At 41.7% G+C, this 16,798-nt stretch overlaps 1 protein-coding gene across 2 annotated transcripts in view; it reads left to right on the top strand.

Moving 5' to 3' along the window:
• Window positions 1-16,473, top strand: part of Slc17a8 (solute carrier family 17 member 8) — a 55,281-nt gene extending 38,808 nt beyond the window's left edge. Inside the window, exons 9-12 of one of the 2 annotated variants that reach the window (NM_153725.2) lie at window positions 363-495; window positions 8,241-8,351; window positions 12,767-12,894; window positions 13,809-16,473. In NM_153725.2, coding sequence (NP_714947.1) covers window positions 363-495; window positions 8,241-8,351; window positions 12,767-12,894; window positions 13,809-14,150 — 714 coding nt within the window. In that variant the 3' untranslated portion in view covers window positions 14,151-16,473. The remainder of the gene's footprint in view (window positions 1-362; window positions 496-8,240; window positions 8,352-12,766; window positions 12,895-13,808) is intronic. The other variant, XM_039078509.2, reaches the window with a different exon arrangement.
• The last annotated feature ends 325 nt before the right edge of the window (window positions 16,474-16,798 follow it).

The raw sequence follows: 16,798 nt of genomic DNA, 5'->3' as shown, positions 1-16,798 counted from the left end.
CTAATCATTATGAGAGAAAAAAATTCCTTTCTTCAAGAGAAAGAACAACAGCCAGGCAGAGGTAGATGCCTGACTAGCTATAGGCTTGATAGCAAGCAAAGGTTAGAAGAGCCAACATAATCTGGATACTGGCACCTTTGTGATGAGTAACAGTTGTCTGTAATCCTAGGGAGCTTTCAGTCTGGTGGTCAAGACGGTTGGCCCATACACAGAGTCACTCTACCATTCACTGCTTAGTGGTTAGTTCACATCCTGATATCCCACATTAAATGATAAACTTGGTAATGGCTGTGGGGCTGTGTAGGACTTGTAAAGACCTCTCAGCAGAATGTAAGGTGACTCCTTGTTTCTTTTCCTTCCAGGTGGGTCTCTTGTCAGCTGTCCCACACATGGTGATGACAATCGTGGTACCCATTGGAGGACAACTGGCTGATTATTTAAGAAGCCGAAAGATTTTGACCACAACTGCTGTCAGAAAGATCATGAATTGTGGAGGTAATGTATATGGCAGGAAGTGGTTTCTGTAGAACTAGAGCAAACAGAAGTACAGGGATTACTTCAGAGCCAGCCCAGGCATGGTCCCTATCCAAGTGCTAACTCAGCTCAACCAGGCTTAGCTTTCAAGATTGGCCTTTATTAGGCTTGGACAGACTGAGACTAACCATTGTAACGAATCTCGAAGACCTCAGAGTCCATCTCCTTGTATATAGTTGAATGGTGTCTTCCATATCCCTGCCAAGTGGTCAGGTAGCTGGTACTTGTGAAATCTGGGCAGAACAACTTAGCTGATGGCTGATCAATCAGGGCACACTTAAAACCAAAGAAACGCTTCCATCTATTCTGAAGCCAAAGTAATATAACTTCTGGCTCTGTATCTGCTTGTTAATTATCTTTTCCATATACCTATCCACCTATTAGCTTACACAGTGTACTTCCTTTTCTTCTTCGTTTTATGTGTGTGTTTATGTTTGGGTAAAACACAGAGGACATGCGATTATGATTGAGGAACCCGAATGGTGGGCAGGAAATGAAGATTTAGGGCATTGTGTTTAGGATCCTGTTCATTCACAAGTCAAATAGGATTTTGCAGGTATGGTTAACTTAAAGATTGTTTTTTTGTCGTTGTTGTTGCTGTTGTTGAGATTGCCTCCCATGTATCGCAGGCTGGTCTTGAACTCAGTGCATTGCAGAGGCATGTCTTGAACCTCTGATCCCCAGGTCTCTATCTTCTGAGTGCTGAGATTATAGGCATGTAGCACACACCCTGCTTATCTGGTGCTGGGGATCCAATTTTGTGCACGCTAGGCAAGCGGTCTGCCAACTTAGCTATATCATCATGCCCTAAATTAAAGGGTCTTGAGATGGAGAGATTATTTTACATTAATTAGGTACGCCCAGTATATCTATAGGTTTTCTTGAGACAGGAGGTGGTAGGTTAAGGGTCATGGCAGTGGAATTGGGAAGAATCCCGAATGGACTCTGGAAACCAGCTGAGGCAAGAACAGACTGATGTTTTCTCAACAAACGCAGCTTTGCTGACAGCTTGCTTTCATCTCGTGATGGCCCACTTAGTACATGACTTACAGAGCTGTATGGTAATAAGTGTGTGTTGTTTTGAGTTGTTAAGCTTATGGCAGCCAGCGATTATAAGCTAATAAAATAGCAGATGTCTCACCCCTCTGCTTCATTCCACACAGGTTCATTGTCCTTCTAGACTGATGTGCCCATATCTTCTGTCTATGGTTTGCTCACTCACAATCTCTTCACCATGAGCTCTGCTCACATTCTCTCCTTACCCCATTCTTCTCTACAAGTATGCAAGAGTGTAGGTATGAGTGACACCAAAGCATGATGCATTGAAGGTTTGGTACCCCAGCTAGTAGCGCCATTGAGAAGCGATTGGGTTATGAAGTTACAAATTTCATGAGTAGGTTAATTCACAGATGGATGAGTGAGATATTCTTCTTCCTCTGAGTATAGCATTCCTTTAAGTATTTTCTGCAACACCAGCATGGTTGTCTTATTGCCGTAGTTTGTGTTTATCTGGGTGTCTCATGAAGAATGATTTTTCCATCAATTAAAAATATTACCTTGCTGGGTATAGCATGTTGGGTTGGAAGTTACCTCCAGGGCTTGAAACATCATCTGATGCTTTCCTCTGCTTTAGGTTTGATACTAAGAGATCTAATGTTATTCTGAAATGTAGGCAAGCTGACGTTTCCTTTAATATCATTTTCTTGCTTTGTAGTTTTGACATCCATCTATGACATGGAGAGGTTTTTCTCTGGCTATACCTGATTGAGAGTCTAGATACTTCTTGGATGCCCACTACTTCCTCTAGATTTGGGAGCCCTTTCACTATAAATTTAATCAAATACATTGTCCACTCTTTTTTTACTTTAAGTATTTCTCTTGACTTGTAGGCCATTAGGAGTTTGCTCTCTTGAATGTGTCTTAGAGTTCTTGTGAGACTTGCTCATGCTCATCCATATGCTTAGAAGTGTCTCATGTATCATTGTCTTAGCCCTGTCCTCTGTCTGTGAAATTTTACTTGCTTGGTCTTGTCTGTTGATGTTTTCTACTGTGCTTTTTAATTGGCCAATAGATTTATCCCCAGCATTTCTGTTCGCTTCTTCTTCAGAATCTCAAATGTCCTCCATGTGTTAAAATTTAGCTTCCAAGTTGCCAATAATCCACTTTGGTAACTTTTTTTTTTTTCCGGAGCTGAGGACCAAACCCAGGGCCTTGTGCTTGCTAGGCAAGCGCTCTACCACTGAGCTAAATCCCCAACCCCGGTAACTTTTAAATCTAGGTCTTGAATGTGTTTCCTGGCTTCATCCCCTGCTTATTTGAATGTTCCTTGTGCTCACTGATCCTTTTTCAAAGTAAGACTTTGAAATAGGTTTTTGGCGTCTCAACTCTTATTGTCTTTGGTTCCCAGTACTGAGGAGTGTCAGTTTTCTTTAAGGGTTAGGGGTCCAGGTAGGTTAACCCTGCTTTGGTGGTTGGTCCCACACTTAAAAGTATTTGAACAGCACAAATTCGAGTCCATAGGTTATTTAAAAAGAACATGGGGTTGGTGTCTGGGGATGGAGATGGGTTTTGGAGGAGTGAAAGGGAGGAGTTGGAGTGCATATGATCAAAATATAGTGTATGAAATTCTCAAAGAATAATAAAAACATTTATTTTTTAAAAATCAAATATGTCATTAAAGGGGTAATTATTTCTTCTACCTCTTTCACATGGTTTAAAGTAGATCCAACTTTCCAATGAGTGGTCTCAGGTGAATGACTTGCTCCATTGTGACTTTAAGTCTCCCTCAGGTCAGTGATTCTATTTTCTTGACCAGACGGAAACATACCAAATTTCCCTGACTGGACCTTTACTGTTACTGTAACATTCCTTATTCAGCAGGAGTAACTATACAATCATTTGGGAAATGGATTTTAATAGAGGAGCCGATGTAAGTCATTTTTGCCATGAAAATCTGTAGCGCTGGCTCCAAGGTTGGTCATCGGAAAGGTGTAATGTCTGCACTGAAGTTTTAATCTCTGCCCTCATATGTAGTAATGAGTTATACTACCACCGAGTTAGTATATCCCAAGTACAAAAACATTATTTGTGTGTAGATGGTGTGTGTGTGTGTGTGTGTGTGTGTGTTTGTGTGTGTGTGTGTGTGTGTGTGTGTGTTTGTCCATGTATGGAGGGCAGGGGTCAATGTTGGCCATCTTTCTTTATCATTCATTAATTCTTTTTTGGAGGCAGTATCTTTCACTGAATCCAGAGTTTGGCGATTAGCTAGACTGGCTAGCTGTCGAGCCATTGGGATCCACCTGTATGCACTCTCCCAGGGCTGAGGTTACCCATATGCATGGCTTTGCCCAGCTTTCATGTGGATGCTGTTCTGGGGATCTGAACTCAGGCTTTTCTGTTGGGCAGCAGCTACTGTACATGCTGAGCAATCTCCCTAGCTCACAACGCCACAGTTTTGAATCATAATGCTTTCCCACTTAGATGGCTCTCCTTAGATATCCATCTAAAGAAATACCAATGCTTTGCCACTTTATAACATCTTTGAAAAAGACCCCATGAGTTTAGAAAAACAATAAACAGGCAAGGTTTACATGTTTCTGTAGCTTGTATTTCATCCATCTCTTCTCTCTCTCTCTCTCTCTCTCTCTCTCTCTCTCTCTCTCGATACACACATACACACATTATATACACATAATAATATATTATATTATTTTGATTTTAAAATTCTTTTTGGACAATTTCACATACACACATATAATATATTTTGGCTATATTCATCCAAATCCCCTCTTTTTTTTTTTAATCTATCTCCCCCTTCTCAGAAACACTTCTCCTTACTGACTTTCTTATATTTCAAAAGATATTCTACTGCATGTGATTTGGTTGCTTACGTGTATGGGTGTGAGATTATTTACTGGAGCACAGATGATAACTTTCCAGCAGCTCTCTACTTGAAGAAAAATGACTCCACTTTCCCAGAAGTCACTAATTGTCAGTAGCTTTTCAGCTAGGAGCACACTTCCCCTCCTGTGTTAGAATGTTGACTGGCTTGATCTTGTGCGGATATTGTACAGGTAGCTCCTGCTGCTTGCAACGTATGAGTGCAATAACTACACCATGTGTAGAAGACAGCGTTCCACAGCCCTCCTCCTTCTCACCAGCTCTTTTCTGTGATGTTCTTCAAGCCTGGTGAGGGTTGGGTGCAGGATGATATGCTGAAAAAGAAAGGCTTTTCTGACAAAAGTCAGCACGAATCTATGGGTATTAACATAAAAGAATTTGGTCTGATAAAATGCCTACTTAGCAAAGGAGCAGTAATAGGCTGCTGCTTCCCTCTAAGGCCTAGAACCTCCTTAGTGAAGGGCTTTTGAGGGAATTACAGAACCAGAGCATGCCCTCCTGTGGAAGAGACCTCAAATACAATCAGGGAGTGGTTTGATAACTCTGTAACATTTTTGCCACTTTGTGCCCATGTGTTCATGTTACCTGGCCGGCCTTATTACAGCATCTAGGGTCCACCATTGTGTAAGACCATTGGTGGCTTTCCCCCCTCAGGCTCGGTATACAACTTTGTATTTTTATCTCTTTGTCTTTCTTAGCACCAATGAATATATTCAGTACCCACTACATGGCAGCTTGGTAGTTTTATGACGGAGAGATGGGTAGTGGACAAAGTGCTTGCCATAGCAGTATGAGGGCGATAGTTCAGATCTGAATCACTCATATCTCCTTGGCAGAGCATCTCTAAGCTAGATTAACTGAACTGTGGGCTCTGTCCAGTGAGACAGCCTGCCTTAATAAGTAGTAAGTAGAGGGTGACCAGGGAAGACACTCAGTATCAACCTCTGGGCTCTACATGCCTGTGTACATGCATGTACCCATGAACGTGTGAACACAGAGATGTGCATGCAGACCATGTGTAGGTCATACACAAGAGGAGTGTATCTTTGTAAGCTGGGTGTTGTGAAACATGCCTGTAACCCTGCACTCAGAGACAGAACCTGGTCAGCCTAGTTACATAGAAAGACCTTGTTGCAAAGAGCCGAGGATTAGGGTTGTAACACACTGCTGAGTGCTTGCCTCGCTTGTTTAGCATGCATAAAAATGTACAAATTCATAGGAGAGGTTAAATGCAAATAAAAAAATGATAAAGCATCATTGACAAGTTCTAGGAAATAAGAGAAAAGGAAGACAAAGAGGAGGGAGATGGTTTTACTGGTTATCTTTTTTTCCCCAATAAACAAAAATATTATTGAGAAGAGGAGACTTCAAGAAAGAAAAAGCACATGTTCTGGGAATAGTACAGACAACGGGAAGTAAGAACTGTATTACCATAAGGTGTTGGTGTTCAACTTTCTATCAGTTTAGATATTTTAGATGAGCAAAAGTGTTTAGTGGGAATCATTTGGATAGCTCAAGTTTCATGATTATTAGATTGCATAATAATTTATATGATCATACCTTGAACACACATTTTCCTTTAAAATTCCCTTAAATTTGCCCTGACTTGAAGAGCACCATCAGTGGAGGTTTAGGGAACTACATACCCTCAGGGGTTTTATCAAATGGCAATAATTTTAAGCATCATTCTGGAGACTGGGTCTTCTTCCTTCCTGGTTGGACTAGAGGAGTAGGCAGATGATCTGGATGCATTTTACTGGTTATCTTAGTTAGGGTTTTACTTCTGTGAACAGACACCATGACCAAGGCAACTCTTATAAAGACAACATTTAATTGGGACTGGCTTACAGCTTCAGAGGTTCTGTTCATTATCATCAAGGGAGCATCCAGACAGGCATGGTGCAGGAGGGGCTGAGAGTTCTACATCTTCATCTGAAGGCTGTTAGCAGAATATTCACTTACAGGCAGCTAGGACTAGGGTATTAAAGCCCACACCCACAGTGACACATCTACTCCAACAAGATCACAACTACTCCAACAAGGCCACACGTCCAAGTGGTGCCACTCCTTGGGCCAAGCACATACAAACCATCACACTGGTTGAGGATGAGGACGCTGTGAACCCACAGGAAGTGGCTAGAGGGCTGTGTTGCTACCACGCAGAAGCTTGCATTGATGATTTGTTGGGGAGCAGAGGTGAGGCTGGCAGAGAAGGATCTAGAGGAGCCAGAGGGCTGCCATTAGATTGCACTAGTGACGCATAGCCATTGGCAAGCAGAGTCCCACTGAGCATGTCATTTAGAAAGACTGTACGGCAGATGCATGAGAAGTCCAAGAAGAAGGCTACCAATCCTGTTTAGCAGTACAGGTGATGGAAGCGAGAACTAAGGCCAAGGCAAAGATGGGAAAAGCACAAGTGAGATCTGATAGTAATGTCTAAGGCTATGTGCAGTTTTATATGGAAGCCAAGGATTCAAGAAAGTCTTCGATGTTCCTGAAGTTTCTGCTTGGCTGTCTGTGACCATATGTACAACTATGTGCACTTCAGTGCCTTGAATACCCAACTTCCTTTCCTCCTCCACTGCTCCTGCAGGGCGTTTGGCTCTGCTTTTTAACACAAGGGATGAAGAGATGGCATAACTGGTCCAAGGTTACACAAGTTGTGATTTCGAGGCAGAATCTGATGTCAGGCCTTTCTGACTCTGTAGTCTAAGCACTAAACATGGGTAGGCTTTTGACTGACCTAGAGAAAGGGAGAAGGAAGTGGGAGCGGTGGTTTGCTTTGGGACTTTGGGGCGTGTAAGGAAGAGGAACAAACACTCAGTTGGTCTTGTTGACTTGGAAGCAACTATAAGATCACTGTGTGGAGATTTGTGGACTCAGCAGCCGGTTTCCAGAATGAAGCCTCCACTCTAATTATCCCCCACCCTCTGTGATGGTATTTATAGCATCTTTCTGTGTGCTGAATAGTCTCTCTCCTTCTCCCTCCCCCTCCCCGCCTCCCTATCTCTCTCTCTCTCTCTCTCTCTCTCTCTCTCTCTCTCTCTCTCTCTCTCTCTCTCTCTCTTTCCATACCCCTCTCTCTGCTTCTGTCTGTCTCTCTTTCTTCTTTCTTCCTGAGACAGAGTCTCACCATGTAGCTCTAAGGTGGCCTGGCATTCATTATGTAGTCCAGGGTGGTCTTGAATTAAAGCTCTACCTACCTCTGCCTTTGAAGTACTGGGATCTTCTTGGTTTCTTTTTTTTCTTTTAAATTGAAATAGGATTTCACTATTTGATAGACTTACTTTTAACTCGTTGTGTAGCCCAGGCTGTCCTTCAATCTGTGATCACTGTAACTTGGCCTCAGTCTCCAGGCCTGAGCCACCACATCTGACTAAGGAACTTTTATTTCGGAGGATAATTATAGCTATTTGCTTTGGGAAGAAAGCACTAGAGGAGTGTTGTCACGTAGGAGATCACAACTTACATCGTCCAAGGGGGCCACTGACTGTATATATACCACACAGATTAGCAGGAGCAACTACTGAAGGATAAACCACTCATTCCTCATCCCAGGACCATCGCTGAACCTACCAGGATGATTTGTTGTTCAAGGTGCACCAGGTAGCAAGGTAGAAAGTTCACGGAACACCTAGGCAATAGCATAGTCATGCAGCCATGACCATCGAGGAAAATTGTAGATGCTGAGCTAGGATGTATGCACTAAAAACTCAGGTTCATGAACATGGGTGAGTTTCATGTGCTAAGTCAGTAGCTTTGGCGGACAGACAGACACATGACAATTCTTCTGTTTCTATTTGCAGGCTTTGGCATGGAGGCAACCTTGCTCCTGGTGGTTGGGTTTTCCCATACCAAAGGAGTGGCTATCTCCTTCCTGGTGCTTGCTGTAGGATTTAGTGGCTTTGCAATTTCAGGTAAAACATTCTCTAAGTTTCTGAGTCATGTGTGTAGATTTACTAAGCCTTAGAGGGACAGAAGGACAAGGGAATTAGAGCACATTCATTTAATAGCCTAGGGGTTCCCAAGGAACAGAGCCACTGCACAGAGCATCATTGTGTGAGGTGACATGAGATCCATCAGGGATGGGCTCAGAGCCCATTCTAACTGGAATTGTCTGTCCTAATTCTATCATGGGAAAGTACACGAATGTAGCTGTTTTCCCCAAGGTATAAGCAGAACCCAGACATGTGTCCCAGGCTAGCCCCAAGTCACTCTACCTGACGTTGCACTTCCTACTGGAGGACTGCTAATTATAGCTCAAATGTCCATGCCATTTGACATGTGATTACAAGCACTGGTAGCGCTTAGAGCATTTTCAATAAGTTTTTGTCTACTTTATTGTTTTTATTTTAAGCAAGAAGGTTCAGGTCTGCGGTAGGGTGGGAGTCCTTTAGAACAAGTAGAAATGTTGTTGTTGTTGTTGATGATGATGATGATGATGATGATAATAATAATAATAATTTTCCTATTGTCACACAGTTAACAGTAAAAGAAGGACAGAGACAGAGGTCTGATTGCCTCCAAGTACTTCTTTGTCCCTAAGCCACTTTAAGCATCAAACAGAACGGAAATATACCAGAATAGAAAACTATTGTAATTGTTTCCCAAACTACCCTGAGAGAGGCCTGAAGTATTTATCAAAATAGAGCTCATCAGTAAATACATTAGGGAAAAGATTGTTTTTAAAGAGTTTGCAGCCAACAACTTGGGTTTGGGGGTACACAGAGCTAGGTCTGAGACCCCTCTTGACTTCTTTTTGTGTAGAAATAATGTGCTAGATTACTTAAATTTCGATCTGGAGACTGGAGGCACATGCCAGCAGTGTCTATATGTTGTCGGGAGGATGCCCTGGTTTCTTTCATGAATCTCTCTCATGACTTGCTAAATCAGGACTGTTCTCATCAGTACTGGGCATCCATTAGTGCTGGGCTCTCTCAGCTCTTTAGATATTGCAATGGACAATTAAAAATCTTTACCAGAGTAGAATTTATGTTCGAAGGAAATCAACTACTCAGGGTCTTACCACAGTGTTGCATGAGGAGTAAAGTTTTATGCACTTACTGTTATCGTTGTTTAATTACTCTGAATACTATGGGCCCAATGCTTCCCAAATGTCCGTGTACATAGGAGCTACTCTAGGACCTAACAAAATATAGTTTCTACTTTATAAAATCCAGAGTAGGGCATACAATTCTGCTTTCCCAACAAGCTCTGCAGAATGACCTGGATCAACATCTACATTGTTTTGGAGGAACTTTGTGCATTCTACTCAACTCCTTTATCACTGAGTTATATCCCAACCTACGGTTCTCTTAGACTATGGTTTCCCTATGTATCTCGGGTTGATGTTGTGCTTCCTATATAACCCAGGCTAGCCTTGAACTCTAGATTCTCCTTCCTCTGCCTCCCACTACAAGGACTGTAAGTATGTGCCATTGTACTTGGTAACAGTCTACATGTTGACTAGCAAGAATATGGCAATCTTCATGTGTTTCCAGGAGGAGGCTGAGGGAAATCTTCTCTCAATAAGTCTGCCATACAAAAGAGATTCATATCTTGTCCCCAGAGATATTGAGAAACCTTCAGATGGCTTCCTTTCTTCAGGACTGCCATTGAATTCTCAAGAAGATGTTAAAAAAAAATAAGAGTCACGACCCCATTCTTCCAACCACAGCAGCTGCCTTAAGGCATTTACCCCATGTTGGTCATTTTTCCCCTTTAAATTTTTTGAGATTATAGTTTAATTATAACACTTCTCCTTCCCTTTCCTCTCCTTAAACCCTTCCACATATACCTCCCCATTCTTTTTCAAATTCATGGCCGATTTTTACTTTTACTAATTGTTACTGCATACGTATAGTATATACATATACACTCCTATATAATGTAACTGTTCAGTCCATATAATGCTACTTGTATGTGTATTTTCATGGCTGATAGTTTGGTGCAAGACAACCAATCGGTGTGCTCTTCCCTAGAGAAGGCCATGTCTCCTATTTCTAGCCTTCCCCAGTTGCCTATAGTTCTCGCTCAGACTGCTACGAAAGTCAGTGTCCCAGTTTCTCAATGACTTTCCCATCGGAACACCAGTACTGTGTAGATAGAAACCCAATGGATTTCCTCGCTTTCTCTTTAGCTGGACACCAATGCCCAGGCTGGCCCTGTATCAGAACAGAATGCTCCACAACCCTATTAATTGCCTCTTATCTCTGGTTTCTTTTCTAATAAAGTATTTATTGTATTCAAATAACAGTAAGAATAACATATCATGCAGCTGTTTTATGTTCCAATTGTCTGGTACTTTGATCTGGAAAAGGTGTACTGACAGTCGTGAATGGGTGAAGGGCTAACGGCCTTCCCTTCACTACTCTACTATTTGCTATACTGCCAGATTCTGGGAGTGGGAAATCACTGCTGTAGTTGTGCACTCATCACTGAGCTCTCCAGCTTCACTGGATAGCTCTAAGCCCATGTTCAGATACAGAGCCTATTTAAACTCTGCAGGTTATAAAAACAAACAGTCAAGAGTGTACGGAAGGGATTTGTAGAGTAGAGGGAAGGTAGGCAGGGATGGCAGGTGAGACTAATCAGTATATATTATATACATGCATGAAATTGTCAAAGAACAGGGCAGGGCATGGAGGGACGTCTCAGCAGTTAAGAGTGATTCCTGAGTTTGCTTCCGAGAACCCATGTCAGGTGACTCAGAACCACCCATAACTCCAGCTCCAGGGGATCTGATGCTACCTTCTAGTCTCCTGCAGATATCTGTTCTCATGTGCAGGCACATGCATATACACACAGAACTAGAAATAAAATAGCTGAGCTCCATTTCTTTTTAAGAAAGAAAGTGTCAAGGGACAAGTTTAATATATTAACAAGTAGCTCATAAAACAAAGGAAGCAGATGTCTAAACAAACAAAACCCAGAATCCTTTGCTATACTTTCAGTGGCTTAAACTGGTAAATAACTAGTGTTTGAGTGATTCCTGTAGGGCAGATATAGGGCAGACGGTTGCCTATGCCTTACACCCATGGGAATTGCTAGATACCATGTATGCCTGTGATCCCAGGTATTCAGGAAGCTGAGGCAAGAGGATGGTTTAAGTCTGTGAGTTTGAGACCAACCTAAGAGGTTATCTCTAAATGAATAAAATAAATGAACAGAAGAGTGAACCTGGCTTTCACTTCCAGTGACGATTTATTTAACACACTATTATTTAGTTTAATTTCTGCAACAGTTCTATAAGAATGATCACTCCGACCTGCAGATGAAGAGACGGAGGGCCAAGGATGTTAACTCTTTAGTCCAGATTAGCATCTCAGTTAAGCTCTCAGAGTTGAGGTCTAATTCCTACATACACCCCTGGGTTCTATGGCCAGGGTTGGTTTCTGGGGACTTGAGCTTCTTGCAATGCTTGCCCTCCTCTGTCTCCTTCAGTTGATTTACTCTTCCCTTCTGGTGGTAGAAGAGCAGTGGCAGATGGCTTCTAGCATCATCTTCTCGGATAGAAGAAGCCCTTAATGATGGGGAGACAGGAGATGCTTCTCAGTGACAGCAGCAACAGCTATAGCCCAGGAGCTGTTGTGTGGTTAGAATAGCACAGCAGTTTACCATTGTATTGTGTAATTAGAATAATATAGCTTGGCGTTGTGTAGTTAGAATAGTGTTAACTGCTTGCCATGGCATTGTGTGGTTAGAATAACATAGCTGTTTACCACGGGTGTTCACATCTATATATTTCCTATGTCACAGCACCTTTTACAGATAGTAAGATATTTCTTTACTTGATTACACTTGAGAAATAAGCTTTGAACCCAAACACACAGACTTGAAACATGAAGATCCTTTATAATTTAATGAGACTCCTGCTTATACTTATGCAAGTAGCTGGTAAACATCCTCTGTCATACATCACGTGACCACCAACCCAGTCTCTTTTAGGACCTTGAGTGGTGGGCTGGGAGATGCTACACTGTAAGGTCAAGTTCTGTTCTATAGGTTTTGGTCATTTGCTTTAAATGGATACAGTGTAGGCCATGGGTGTTTTTGGTTTTGGAGTTCTAGGATCTTCTGGGCTCATTTGCTCTAAGTCTCACTTACCAGAGCCCATAGACACATTGTTAATTAGCACATATAGTCCTGCTTTGTGAAGGCACAGATTGGCAATATCCAATCAGAGCTTCTTGGTAAAATAACCATTAAACATATACTAGATGATCCTGATCATGTACTGATTGATGAGCCTTGGGGCAAACCACAGATTTCCCAAAGAGAGTTAGGGATTCTGTTCTCAACTGTGACTTTGAGGTTTTGGCTTTTACCATAGGTTTCAATGTCAACCACCTGGACATTGCTCCACGATATGCCAGCATCCTCATGGGGATCTCAAATGGCGTGGGAACCCTCTCTGGAATGGTTTGTCCCCTCATTGTTGGTGCAATGACCAAGCACAAGGTAATGATCTCCTTTGTGGCTGTGGGCTACAGTATCAGGGCAGAAGAAGCCCCACATGAACTTGAGAGCTCTGTGACTCACCCTACTGTATCAGTGTGTGCGTCCCTGTCCTTGACTAGGTCTTGAAAAACTGCCTCCTCTTCCTCCTCCTCTTCCTCATTTCCTCCTGCTTCACTGTTTACCGATGGCAGCGATATTAATCACTATCTAGTTCCACATCTTCTTAGCTGAGAAATGAATGTTTGTGGGAGAGAAGTAAAGGCCATAGAGATTGTTTCAAAGAAGAAAGTCAGGCAACCAAGATGAATGATTTATTTAAGACTGCTTTATGATTTTAAGTGCTAACATTGGGTAGCCGGTTTCCACTCATTACTTAGAATGTCACACGTAAGGTTGCAAGACTTCCCTCCTCTTTTGTGAGAAAATAAATAAGAGGTTAATGGGCTTTCTTAAGAGCCTTTAAGGGGGCTAGTGGGATGGGTCAGAAGCTTAGAGCACTTGCTGTTCCTTAAGAGGACCGGGGTTCAGTTGACTGCACTCAGGATGGATGTGAGCTATCATATGGATTCTGGGAATTGAGCATGCATCCTCTACAAGGACATACAAGGCATTTAACCCCTGAGTCATCTCTTCAACCTCATGTGACCTATAATTTTTGCATATTTATTTAAATATATATGTATATATATAGTTACATTTATAATAAAATAGCATTCATTTTGGCCTTTCATTTTCAAGAACTCAAATAATTATAAGTTCTGGATATTAGCTCTAATACAAGTCTGAGGTCTACATGGACACACAATGTGGTCTTTGAGAGGCAAATGCTTTCATCCTAGGGGAGGCTGTTAGGGCTCATTGATAACTTCTGTATTGCCTTAACCTATTAACTGCCACTGTGTTTCCTTTGTTAGACCCGGGAAGAATGGCAGAATGTGTTCCTCATAGCAGCCCTGGTGCACTACAGTGGAGTCATCTTCTACGGGGTCTTTGCTTCTGGGGAAAAACAGGACTGGGCTGATCCAGAGAATCTCTCTGAGGAGAAATGTGGAATCATTGACCAAGATGAATTAGCCGAGGAAACAGAACTCAACCACGAGGCTTTCGTAAGTCCCAGAAAGAAGATGTCTTATGGAGCCACCACCCAGAATTGTGAGGTCCAGAAGACGGATCGGAGACAACAGAGAGAATCCGCCTTCGAGGGGGAGGAGCCATTATCCTACCAGAATGAAGAGGACTTTTCAGAAACATCTTAACGTGCATCTTCCCCTCAGCTTACAACCAGAAGTCTCCACACCCATTGCTTTTCCCATACCTTGGCCTTCCAGGGGGCCAAATCACAGGAAAGGGGGAGACTAAATCAACAACAGAGAAGAAAAATGCCTTCTTACAAAGATGGGCGTATGGATCTTGGTCTCAGTTAATTAGATAGTTGATCATATTTTTTTGGGGGGGGGCAATTGGGCATTGGCTGTTGAGCCTTCTCTCAAAAGAACAATTTATTCAGGAAGAAATGGCTAGAAGAATAAGGAGTGGCTTGTTGCTCAAATAAACACTGAAGAAATCCCTCTTTGGTCTGGAGAAGAGTACATGGTGGTTGCCACCCCATCTCCAAGGATATCCATGTAGAGGACAATCTCTGCAACCTAATGAAGGGAATCACTCACGGGGGCCCTTGGTTGTGCCAGGTGCTTTATGAACATTCTTATTTAACTCCCACACCCTAATATAGTTATTGTACCCATTTTACAACTAAGAACATTAAATGACTAGGTTGGCCCACCCAAGGTTGTCCTCTCAGAGCCAAAGCTGAGACTGGCAGATGACCAGGAGTTTTAGGAAGGAAGGAAGGAAGGAAGGAAGGAAGGAAGGAAGGAAGGAAGAAGGAAGGAAGGAAGGGTTCAGTTGAGTGTAGGGTCATTTTCAATGACAAATACAAAAACTGAAATCAGTTGGTTTGTGGGTAATTCCATGTTTGGTCAAGGGTGTGTGCATGCAAACGTGTATGTGCGTGTGTGTGTGTTTGTGTGTTTGTGTGTATGTGTGTGTAACTATTTAGACTAGTGTGGCAGAGGGAATTCAAATATATGAAATTCTAGAATCAAAGACCCTTAAGGTACTATATTATCTGTTGGACCAAACAATTTGGTAAATTGATGGGAATTTTTTTCTTCAAAAGTCACAGACTAGTGAAACACATAAAACTCAGGCTCCAGGAATGGTTGAAAATAAGTATATGAAAGATTGGTCATTAATTTAAACCCTCTACAGCATCAGGAAATTGGTTAAGTAATGTCTCAAGTCGACTATAAGCCCCTAAGATATTTAATAACCAAAGGAGCAGGTCCAGGGGAGACTATTTGGGTAATAGTCTCTTGAAAGAATTTTGTTCAAACAAAAGTGTGCCACCAGCTTTCTTGGAAAGTGTGGTCAGATGATATAAAACTATGCCCAAAAGATTCATAATGACTCTGTCTGTAATGTTCATAGAAAACAAAAGCATAACAGCAGGTTTATAGAGAAATACTGCAGTCAAAATATCCGAAAGAAGCTATAATTAGTATTGAAGAATTCATCTGTGATCATGTAGGGCAATAACATGGATACTACATGGGTACTCTCTAAATACATTTAAAAGGTAATGTTAGCATGTAAGCACATATTAGAAAATAAAATTATTTTCCTGCTCCTTAGTTTTGAAAATTTTATTTATATGTTAAGGAGGAAAATTTAATATGATGATGAAATAAAGATTTATTTGCATAATATTTATTTTCTAGGTTTTTCCATTTTATTTTATTTCTGGACCCTTGCTATACTCAAGGAGTTATAATACACTTTATAGAAAGACTAACCAGGGATGGAGAGATGGCTCAGTGGTTAAGAACCCTGCCTATTCTTCCAGAGGTCCTGGGTTCAATTCCCAGCAACCACGTGGTAGCTCACAACCATCTGTAATAGGATCCATGCCCTCTTCTGGTGTGTCTGAAGACAGGTACAGTGTACTCATATAAATAAAGTAAAATTTAAAAAAAGAGAGACTTTAAAAAATAAATAAAATAAAAAGACATCATAGATTTTAAAAAGGAAGAGCGGTCTTCCCACTGAATGATATTCTTTATATCATTTGTAGATGCTTTGTGTTATCAGATGCGGTTAAATCCCCCTATTGTGTGAATCCATGTAAGTCCCCTAGAGCAGTTTTGAGCATAAAGAAGCCCTCAAGAAATAGATGCCACATCAGCATTGTCCTTAACTCCTGTGTGACTATGTCATCTGTGAAGAAAGAGTGTCATGTCATTTCATGCATTGGCCACAGAGTTTATTATGGAAATTGTACTTGTTTTCTTAGTAAAAAAAAATTAGGAAAAAATAGTGCTTATTTCTTTGTGTGTTAATAAGGCATAATAATTATAAGTATGAAAAACACCTCATGACGACCATGAAGGTAATGCAGATTATGACACAATCTATTGTTCGCGTTGACTTCATGCAGAAATACCACACTTTGCTTTTCACTTGCGTGTACGATTGTTTTTAATGGTGGGCTGATCGTGGCATTAAACGCTGTAAAGCATGTTTCTTGTGGTGAGGCTCTTTCCACACGGGTTGCACTGGGCCATTTACAGCACTGACAAGGGACAGGGGCCAGATCTCGTAGATCTTGCCCTGGCTGTCCGTTTGCAGAGCTCCCCTTCAGAGTGGAGTGTGGATTCCGGCGGGAGGAGTCCTGAGGATGCTGATCACCGAAATAAAGTCATGGTTGTACTTTTTCAAAAAACTACAGTCTAGGCTATCCCTGAAAGTGAGCAGGAGAATAATTAATTATGTCTTAAATATAATAGACTATTTGTTACATTTTCCTGGGTGTTAAATCCTATACAGAGCCCAGTGTTTCTATCTC

The sequence above is a fragment of the Rattus norvegicus genome, chromosome 7 (assembly GCF_036323735.1).
Source record: "Rattus norvegicus strain BN/NHsdMcwi chromosome 7, GRCr8, whole genome shotgun sequence".
In the NCBI taxonomy this organism is placed as follows: Eukaryota; Metazoa; Chordata; class Mammalia; order Rodentia; family Muridae; genus Rattus; species Rattus norvegicus.
The sequence above is the reverse complement of the archived record's forward strand: the minus strand, read 5'-3'. Positions and strand labels throughout refer to the sequence as shown.